Consider the following 10,357-nt stretch of genomic DNA (forward strand, 5'->3'; position numbering starts at 1 on the left):
TAAAATAAGCTTTATTTTGTTCTTTTTATACATATACCCTGTTATGCCTTATGTTCTTTTCTTGTTTTTTGAAAAACAATTCGGTTCTGTAAAAGCTACTTTCCGCAATTGTCACAAGCCTGTTTACATGTTTCTAGCATGAACGCTGCATTGTTCAAACAATCTCCCATTTCTGCCCACAGAGGGCATCGCTGGTCTTGGTCCTCGCATGATGTATTTAAACCTGGAAATGAAAGGCAGTGAAGTTATTTTGAGATTGGACGTCATTGCTGGCTGTGATCAACTCGACCAGAACCCAGAATATGAAGTACTGTATTAAAACTTTTCAAGTAAAGACACCGTTGGAGCTGATATGTGCTGTCCTCAATAGGGAGGAGTCTTCAGTAGGCTGTCTTTTATGTAGGGGGGTGCCTGAGTACACTCTGAACCTCACCTACTACACAGGTCTGCCCGCTGTTCACCTTGATGTCATCAATTGCCAAGTCTCCCCTGAAACTTCTGCCCCTCGTTGCCTCGAACACCAATTGGTATCCCTGAGATACTGTTGCTGACAAGATGGTCGCCTCGCCCTTTAACCAACGGTTGCCTTGGTTACCAGAATTTGAGAAAATTAACTCTGGCATGTTCTCAGCCACCTGAAATGACGAAACCAATAAAATTCTCTATTATAAAGTGGATGTTGGTTACTTTGTGACCTTGGGCGAAACACACTGTGATATATCATTTTAAATGAGACAGGACAGGTCTTGTCTGGTCAGGGGGTTGTGCAGTCAGAATTGCCTTCTCTGAGTCCATAGTCGGCCCTGTCTTTGAAGAAGCTCGGAAAAAAATTGATGGGGATCCTGTATCTGTGTGCAAATACAGCATATCTTCTTACCTTGGTGTAAACATTGATTGTACCTATCCCATGGCCGAACATGTGGTACCAGAACTGCAGGCACATGTCCGAGATTCCAGTGATTGGGGGTGAGGTGATGACTGCCTTGTCGCCCTCCTTGGCTGGAGGAGAGGACTCGAGGTACAGGTAGTGTCCTGAAGTAACAGACAGGTTACGCCACGGACAAGACATGAATGCTAGTAATATCATCTTGCCCAATCTGATCCTGATATTTAGAACATCCTGATTTGTCCCCTTTCCAGTGTGAGGAGAGGGTCAATAGCATGAACTATTGACTGACTCTGGGTTCAATTGAGGTATTGAGAGGAATGATGCTTTGATTAGATTGAAGCTACTGTAAAGTGTTAAATCATTGAGAAGAGGAAAGGCACTTGAATTTGACACCCTATCCCAAAAGAGTTGAATCTAATGCAAAAATGGCCCCATCAAAAAGAAATAGGACTTGGGGATTGAACGTCTACCTTGCACTGTTGTACCATACTTGGTCCTTCCGAATGTGTGGTCCATGTTGGGTCCAGTCATGAATGTGCCTGTTGATCCTGAGTTCCATGTCCAATCAAGGTCATCTTTCATCTCCTGGGTGTAACCGCAGAGGTTGCTGGCCTCAAAGTCACAATCGGCTGCGTCTGTAATCGTGAATTGGAACATATATTCTAGGGCTGCCCTGATGCACTGTGGTGCACTTGACTTCAAAAGAATAGGCGAGGTAGGCCTACACGAAGTGTCCTCCAGCTGTCCTCTATTTTCAGACACACAACCCATTCTAGACACTACGAAAGCAATCAAATGTCTTCTGAAGATTCAATTTTTTCTAACAGGTACTTGCCCTCATTGAGACATCGACCAGTGGTAAATGCGATGTCATCTAATGTTGCATTTCCGTCTCCATCACCAACTAAACCTTTGAAGACAATCTGAAACAAACTCCCCACAGAAAAGTAGAAAATTAAAGTGCTTAGAATAGATCAATAGATGCGTTTTCCGATCCTGGCATCTGTAAATGAGTTTATAGTTGCAAAAAAGAATGTTTTTTTACTGAAAAATCGTGTGTTACCAACATTTTATTTGGCCACATGTGATGAAAAATTGTTGACAAAACTTCCGAAATTCTTGCCATGTACCTTGTATTCCTTCTTCTCTAAAATTGTAACCCTAGCATTGACCAACTTGTCAACCTGTGAGCCTTTCTTCATCCATATTGGAACTCCTTCAGTCTCTCCTTGCTGCAGACTGACCTCAAGGCTGGCAGTGTCCGGACCTGTCAATCTGTACCAGAAGGATAGACAGTCACCCTCTGGGGATGGTGTGATCAAGGGGCTCACAAGCACAGCATTAAAACCTTTTTTGTCGGCCATCATGATCAGCTGTGAACCACCTAAAAGAGACATGGAGTATAGCTAACAGAATGATTTGATGTTCAGCCTCAGGACTAGTGGTAGGCTACAGTGTGTGGGCTGTGAAAATGATTCATTCAATAATAGGTCTATTGTACCCAACATTACCCAAATTGTTATGAAAACATTCGAAAAGAATCCTTATAATGACCCTGTTGGACATGGAGAGATTCTCCCAAATCGGTCTTATGAGGACAAAGTCACAACCACAGGCTGATGTAGGACCACTACCCATTCATCTCTAATCGGTCCATGAGGACAAAGTCACAACCAGAGGTTGAGATAGGACCACGTTCAATTTCCATTTATCTCAAATCGGTCTTGTGAAGACACAAAGCCACAACCAGTGGCTTGGATAGGACCAATTTCAATTTATCCCGAATCGGTGGTATGAGGACAATGTCACAACGAAGCTGGGAAAGGACCATTTTCCGAGCTCAAACCAATGACACGTCACTGGAAGGGAAATAACCTTACCCCAACAAATTCCAATTGGGTTTCACAGCTGCATAGAAATGGTAAAAGAATAACTTGAAGAGGCATAGTCGGCCAGTTTCGTCTATCTTACCTGTGGAAGAACGGCCCATTTCAGACCCCTCATCGTCCTTCCGTATCGTCCAAGCGATACTGCCTCTCATTGAGTTTGTGTAACCGCAAGTATCGGACTCGAAGTCGCACGATGCCCCTGAAATCGATGTTTGATCGACTGCAATAAGGTGCTGGTGTTTTCGCGCATAACACGATGGTGTTGGGCAGAAGATTGTGTTCCTGAAGAAACAGGAGACCGCCTTTCTCATTGAATTTTCATCGACCGGATGGGGTTCGGAAAGGACACTATAATATGCGGTCCCTGGTGTTATTGTCGTCCCCGGCTGTCAACTAAAACAGCTTGTGCAAGTTCTTGTTGTATTTCTTCTTCACCATTCACCAGCAAGACCATAGGAGAATTCGATTTTAAGATTTCCGCTGACTGCTTCATTGGGGGTACTCTTGGGAAAGCCAAAATATACGTAGGGTATATCCTATTGGTGGTAATCCGAATATCAAAACTATGCAGAGTTAGAGAACTAGATCATGTTTGACTTGGTGATAAAAGTATTTATCCAGACGTGAAAGGTTCCGATGCATTGTGCTCGATGCGAGACAGCTATCTGGAGTGCTTGTCACAACCTGTCTTCTGGGTAATACCACGGTCTGGACGGAAAAGGTTTTGTGTGCAGACGTTACAAACACGTGTCTCAAATTTATGTGACTAAAATTATCAAGTAACGTTACACTATCAACGACTTAATTGATTTAGCCCACCTTGCACCTGGTTATAGTTTCCTTATAGCTTTGGAATGGACAGATCTGAGAACTTTCTATTGCATCACTTACCGGCATTTGGACATAGACCTTCATTAATCTCAAAGTCGTCGATGGCGATATCTCCATGATAACTCGTGCCGACCACGCCCTCCATAACTACCTGGTGGGGCACGTTGAGTCTACTAAGCGGCAGGCTAACATAGGATTGGTGCCACCGGTCACCGAGGTTCCCTGAAATGAAGCTCGTGATGATATGTACGTGCGCAAAATGAAACTCAATGTCAATGAATAACACAAAAACGGCATCACCCAACACAGTATGAGTCACTATGCATATAGTACATACATTATTAAGCAAACAACTCACCAGACTTGGTCCAGATTGCCTCGCCCCTATCACCATTTTCGTCCAAATATACCTTGAGGCTGCCCGTGTCGGAGCCGTACATGTGGTACCAGAACGAGAGACACCGGGACGCGGTGGAAGGGCTGAATGATGGCGTGAGGAGGAGAGCCGATTCTCCCTTCAGTCGGGGGTAGGACGTCTCAATGAACATGTAGTAACCTTAGGGCAAAATGAGTGAAACTTATTTTTGGTTGTTTATGAAACGTTGAGGCGCCGATACTCAAGGCCATTGGTGTCTATAGCCATGCACAATATGTTATGCGACTAAAGAGGCATGACCAACATCCATGGAGACTAAAATTATCATCATACTGGTCTTGGTCAAGAGATGACTAGTGAACAATCGGAACACCACATAGTCGTAGAGTCAGTCGGTCATTCGATTTGGTAAGAAGCGATAGTTAGCGAAACTACTGTGTGAGAAATGAATAAAGCGAGCAACCTCTTACTTACCGTCTTTCGTACTGTTGGTGTGGTCACTGGCTGGACCCGTGTTCTTGGATTCCGTCCTCCCGCTGGCTCGCCTCCAAGGGAAGTCCGCTGATTTGTCGGCAATGAAGCCACAAATCGTGTAGTTCTCAAAATCGCATTTGAATGGTTTGAATGCGGGTGTGTCCGGCGTCTTCGCACCACAGTCATCTCCGTCGCAGTCGAGCGTCGGTGGTTCTATACCTGGGGTAATTAAGAGGACTATCGCAAACAGTTTTGTACACGTACATCCCAAAAGATATCGGCCTTTAAATCATGTACAATATCAGTATTGATATTTCATTTACGGTTGACTAAATGGGACATGCCAGTCAAAGTAGCAAGCATTGCCTCATGGACCTTTGAATGCGTTTGGTGACAGTTATCGACGGATATGTTACATGTATGTTCATTCTTCTCATCATGATTCGAGAAATGAAGTCGAGAAATTAGCTTATTAAAAGATTTGGTATGATATTCAAAATTGAGACAAGTCAGTTTGTTTCGAGAATAGCAAGGCGTTGGCAACAGTAGTTCGACCACGACCACGTTCGATTCTGAACCATCAAACATTCCCGCAACGATAACGGTATAATGCCCGTAAGTCTGGCATTGGGCATGACCGGCCCTGTTCAGGCATACCTTCCGTTGGTTTAGGCATCTTCACAGCCTCTTCAGTCGGAAGTGCGCCACTCCCGTCTTCGATTTCTCCATCACCGCTAGATTCCTGTCCTGGGCAGAGTAGGCCCTCGGACGCGCAGTTGATAGAAGGATCCACTGTGGTCGGCGGGCGGGTTGTCGGTTTGGCCGGATATGCGGCTTTTGGTTGAACTGCAAATTAGAAATCGAACAAGTTAAACACTACCCTTGAAAGTGAGAGACAAAAACGAAAATGCTCGGATGCCAAATGTGAAACAAGAAGGGAAGATCTATGGAGAAGAGGGAAGTCTTCATCGTTCATCTTCATCGGTTGACATAATTCTCTGTATCAGTTATCTACGCACCTGGACACACGCCTTGTTTAAATGAGATGTCATCCAAAGCGATTGCACTTTCGATGCCATCTGCTATAATTCCTTCAAATATGATGTTGAAGGCGACCTTGCTGGAGATTGGTGTTTGACCTTTCTGCCACTTCTCTCCTTGGTCTCCACTTAATCGCCAGATGATTCGGTCGGTCGTATTACCATCAACTTTAAGGAAATAATAGATAGGTTTCACTTTGCCACAAAGTACGTAAACGTAAGGAACAACGATGTTAAGAGTTATAACACTATACTATTCGGTAAATACTGATAATGAGCCTTACCGACTGCATCACGACCCTGGTATTAGCAACTGTCAATTTCTTACCCGAATACTATTTGCGACAATAAATCCTGACCTACCTGACGACCGCAGGAGCACATTGAGAGTTCCAGTCTGTCGGCCATTCATGTTGTACCAGAACGATAGGCAGCGTCCGCTGGTTGCCTTGGAGCTCTCGATCGTAGTAGTCCATGCCTTGTCTCCAGCGGACCTGGGTCTCCCAGCTCCAATGTACGCGTACTTCCCCCGGCCGGGTTTGCCGATGGTGTGATCGGACTTGGGTCCTCTGCTCGGGGCACCCATGATCCCAAAGACAACTTGCCAATCAAACTCGTCTCCGTCCGTATTTATCCAAGAACATTTTGACTCGAAAGAGCAGCTTGCTGAAATGAAAACCAGATGTTTAGAAATGAAAAGCCTTAAAGGTTTTCACAAAACCTTTATTTCTTAGAAGTGACAAACCTCTGTCTGTATTTCAACATAATAGTTTGACAACTACAACGGTTCAGAAGAAAAAAAGTAGGAAGTTTCTGTTGTTTACCGGATAAATCCTCCTTCGTTTGTACCGCTGGCGTCTTCGGGATAGTTTTAGTAGACTTGGTAGTTTTGGCCGCAGTGGTAGTTGTAACAGTAGCTGGAGTCTTTTTAGTAGTTGGAGTTGGAGTAGTGGTGGTGGTAGTTGGAGCTGGCGGGGTAGTTCTCTTAGCATCCGATGGCATGAGAGAACATGGACCATTGGTGATGATGATGTCATCTAGAGCAACGCCACTTGAGGGTCCTAATCCTCGGAATACCTCAAATATCACCTGTGAAAGCAAAGCACGTTGAAGATATTAGTGCAAGACGATGGACAAAGAAATGGGCAAATCAACAATTATAACGATATGAGTCGTTTTATGGATCATTGGTGTGACAGCTTCATTTCGTAGTCCTTTTTCCTACCTTGTATTTTGAGGGTGTCTTCATTATGGGTACGGAAGCTTGTACCCACATCTCTCCCATTGGTTTTCCGTAGCTCCATACGATCTGTTCCCGCGTCCTGTGCTTCAATATCACCTCTAAAGAGCCTCCATCCATACCGCTCATGTAGAACCAGAAGTTCAGACACATCGGTTGCATTACCTTGGGAAAGGTTTCACTGATCAACCTGGCCTTTTCGGCCTCAGCCTCAGAGGGACTGGCCTCTATAAACACATAGTAACCAGCCTCTGTCCCAATGGTGTGGTCAGCTGGTGGCCCTGAATGTTTTGAGCCTGTGGACCCACTGGCTCTCGCCCAGTCGAAGTCATCGGAGTTATCATTGATCCATGAACAGAGGTCACTTTGGAAATCGCACGATCCGGGAATACAGGCACCTTCATCCAGACTCAGATCGTCTACGGAAATGTCCGCACCGCCAGTACCAGCTACAGCCTCAAGGCTGACCTGCAGCGGACCAAGTTGTGCTGGTATTGTGGCCTCGCCCAGGAGCCACTTGTCCCCTTGTGGTCCTGTCCTGCTCCACAGCGCCCCGCCGAGGCCGCCGGAACTCCGCCCATAGATGTTCAGCGTCTCCGTGGTACCGTTGAACATGAAGTAGTGGAACCTGAAGCAGAACTGCTTTCCTCCTATATAACTTGGTGATACTATGCTCCCTTTCGCACCCGTTTGCCATTTTCGGGATGTTGGGGCAGCCGTAAAATGTCCTGCAACACAGAATGTGACCGTTATTACAGTCTCTGCAAAGCGAAGTTCACATTATGCATAAATCAATATCCGTTGGTCTACATTTACTATGTGTTTTGGCTATCGAAAGAATCCACAACTTATACCTTTGGATGTTCCATATGTGTGATCAACCATAGGTCCAGCGCCTTTGATTGGCTCCGAGTCTCCAAATCGCGACCAATCAAAATCGTTTTTTTCACCAGGCATCCAACTGCAGAGCCCGATCTCCTCGAAGTCGCACTTCTTGTCGGCGTCGGGTGAAGGTTTGCTGACGGAAATGCAGGGGCCACTGGTCAGCGTGATGTCATCGACAGCAATATCGCCTTTGTAGGTGACACCTTTAACTGCTTCGATGATAACCTGAAGAAGATGATGACGTTTTGGGGTCCATTCACAACTTTCAACTTGCGGCATTTTCAGGACTTCCTGTATGTATGGCCCATTTGGAAGCCCCCACTTCTAGCTAATCTGGTGCAGGTACAGGATTGAGGGCTTCTGATTGGCCGATGAAACCGGCAGGAAGTCTTAAAAATGGCTTATAAGGAAAGCAGTCAATGCATGAGCCGATGAAACAGCGTTTACATCATAGTAAAGGAGTGCATTACAAAGATAGGCCAGCAACGACGGCTGAGAGGAAGTTCCACAGTATGAAAACCTACCTGATGTTTCTCACCATGACCAATGGTGAGCTCACCCTGTCCCCATCTATCCCCTTGGTCACCACTCCTAGTCCACACGAGTGTTTCAAAACCTGCGCCGTTCTTCAAATAGACATTCAACTTCTCAATGCTCTCGCCGTACATGTGGTACCAAAACTGAAAACACAGGCTGGGACCTCCCTCTACGGAAAATGTTTGACTGTTAAGCCTGGCTCTACTGCCCCGAGCTCCTCCGGACGTCTCGAGGAATATATACGATCCGGCTGAAATGGAAAATTAAATTTTCTAGCCAGTGTTCTTTCTCATCTTACAGCGTTTTTATCCATTCAAAAATCTTCCAAAGTATATAGATCGAAATGCTTTGACATTCGAGGAGGAAATGCATTTTGCATCGCCAAATGTACCCCAATGAACGCTGGACGTTTCCATACACGTTCCCCTTTTTGCTCATCTGACATGCATCTTTTCTACAATCCCAATGATCTTCTCAATACGGGCTCCCCTCTTTTTGCTCATTTGACTTTTCATCTTTCTACAAACCCAATAACGTTCTCCATCCACGCTACCCTCCTTTTACTCATCTGATAACAAGTTTGAATTCCTAGCGCCTGCCTATAGCCGGTCAACGAATGACGATATATGAGGTACAACAAAACATAACGTTTCAGTACAGTTGATTTGCACAAAGATGGAAGAATGTCTTTGAGTTGAGATAGAAGCTTCTCAATTGCCTTCCTTCAGATGGCTAGCGCAGTGTTTTGACAGCGCACATCCTGCATACTTACCACCAGAAGTATGATCCTTCGACGGCCCAGTCCCGCCAGAAGGCGTGCTGCCTTGCTGACGTATCCAATCGAAGTTGTCATCATTCACTTCCTGACTCCACGTGCAGAGATCTTTGTCAAAGTTGCACTCCAGCTGACTTACAGCACCTGAGAATGACGATTGAATAACACAACAATGGTTCAAATATATTTTTTTGTAATTGAGAATAATCCTGATGTAAGCACGAGTCGAGGTACAGATTGTCGGGAGCTTGCCCAGGATGATCTGATCTGTAACCTGGGTGTATACGGATCGTCGCAGGGTAAGGGAGCCTACCGAGGATGACCAGTACCCTGTGTCGTCGGAAGCCTGCCAAGGATAATCCGTCCCTTTGCACCGTCCGGGGACAGATCCTTGGGAGCTTGCCCGAGATGATCTGAACCCGGATCACTTTGGGCAGAAACACTGGGAATGTCAGGTAGTCAAATAATGTAAAGGAAGTCGGTACAACTACAACTATGTGTATTTGACCTTATTTCAAGACCAAGGCTATGTGCGTTACCGAACATTACGCCCCGTTACCACTTTCTGTTGACAAAATGTCCTTGTCCTGAGCGTTTGGTAAAATGACAGAGAACTCATCTTCTTTAAAAAAGCCAAACATAACATATTTACCTGATGCCAATATCGCCAAGAAGATCGCAAAGTATAATCCCATCATGGTGAGGCTACTTTATTTGGCCGTTTTTGGTGTCTTTTGGCACGGATCTAATGTCGGCGTGGCCAATATCGACTAAGACCAAAGATTGCACATATTATGTACATGACGAAGTATATGATTGTCTGTTACGTAATCAGACAATGACAACGATATTAACAAATATATATGTAATCAAGGTCGAATGAGATCTCGAAGGGGTGGCCTTGTAGTTTTTCATTGTCTTAGAGGTTGTTGTTTTGTGGAACAATCTAGACAATAGTGGTAAACTCAAAATAACCATTTCTTGTGTTTTATATTTATAACAGATTACGATTATGATATCTATTTCTGGAATGTAAATAACGGTACTTTAATTGACGCAGTGAAATGCATGTATTAAAGTGACCTTATCCCTTCATTCTGGTTGTGACTTTGTCCCCAAAAGACGAATTTGAGGTGAATATAACACAAGACTCTCTTTCCGAACATGTCAATTCCGTTCATACAATAACCTGATATGATAACATTTATAGCATATCATGATAAACGAAAAGCGCCTACACGCTTTTTTTGGCTACTCCATCCATTATCGGGAAAAACGACATCTTCTGGACGGGTTAAACATAGAGCCATCTGGTGTCAAAAGTTCACACTAAAAGAAAACTGTCGCTGTTCTTTCTGTCTCTCCAGGCTTCAATATGTGACTAGGATGTGACTAAGAATCTCGAACTCTCGCATATCAAG

At 44.7% G+C, this 10,357-nt stretch overlaps 2 protein-coding genes across 2 annotated transcripts; both read right to left on the bottom strand.

Moving 5' to 3' along the window:
- Window positions 1-24: 24 nt before the first annotated feature.
- LOC135492543 (MAM and LDL-receptor class A domain-containing protein 1-like) lies at window positions 25-1,660 on the bottom strand. The gene is made up of 4 exons (XM_064779084.1): window positions 1,360-1,660; window positions 878-1,032; window positions 434-635; window positions 25-223 (listed from the first exon to the last, which is right to left on the bottom strand). Exons 1-4 carry the CDS (start codon window positions 1,658-1,660, stop codon window positions 96-98), a joined length of 786 nt encoding a protein of 261 aa, XP_064635154.1. The 3' UTR covers window positions 25-95.
- Window positions 1,661-1,680: 20 nt separating this feature from the next.
- Window positions 1,681-6,529, bottom strand: LOC135492544 (MAM and LDL-receptor class A domain-containing protein 1-like). Its single transcript, XM_064779085.1, has 10 exons — window positions 6,324-6,529; window positions 5,863-6,165; window positions 5,479-5,667; window positions 5,117-5,305; window positions 4,460-4,678; window positions 3,968-4,165; window positions 3,670-3,831; window positions 2,861-2,977; window positions 2,020-2,273; window positions 1,681-1,812 (listed from the first exon to the last, which is right to left on the bottom strand). Exons 1-10 carry the CDS (start codon window positions 6,499-6,501, stop codon window positions 1,681-1,683), a joined length of 1,941 nt encoding a protein of 646 aa, XP_064635155.1. The 5' UTR covers window positions 6,502-6,529.
- Between the last annotated feature and the right edge of the window lie 3,828 nt (window positions 6,530-10,357).

This window comes from Lineus longissimus, chromosome 8 (assembly GCF_910592395.1).
Source record: "Lineus longissimus chromosome 8, tnLinLong1.2, whole genome shotgun sequence".
NCBI classification, from domain to species: Eukaryota; Metazoa; Nemertea; class Pilidiophora; order Heteronemertea; family Lineidae; genus Lineus; species Lineus longissimus.

Bases quoted from the DNA above. Each gene is read 5' to 3' on its own strand.
- LOC135492543 (XM_064779084.1), bottom strand. From the start codon at position 1,660: ATGGGTTGTGTGTCTGAAAATAGAGGACAGCTGGAGGACACTTCGTGT. The intron at 1,033-1,359 runs GTAGACGTTCAA...CTGTTACTTCAG, and splicing joins GTATGGTACAACAGTGCAAG to GACACTACCTGTACCTCGAG. The intron at 224-433 runs GTGAGGTTCAGA...TTTCATTTCCAG, and splicing joins CGGGCAGACCTGTGTAGTAG to GTTTAAATACATCATGCGAG.
- LOC135492544 (XM_064779085.1), bottom strand. From the start codon at position 6,501: ATGCCATCGGATGCTAAGAGAACTACCCCGCCAGCTCCAACTACCACC. The intron at 4,166-4,459 runs GTAAGTAAGAGG...TTTTGCCCTAAG, and splicing joins CACCAACAGTACGAAAGACG to GTTACTACATGTTCATTGAG. The intron at 2,978-3,669 runs GTAAGTGATGCA...CATCGATTTCAG, and splicing joins AGGTCTATGTCCAAATGCCG to GGGCATCGTGCGACTTCGAG.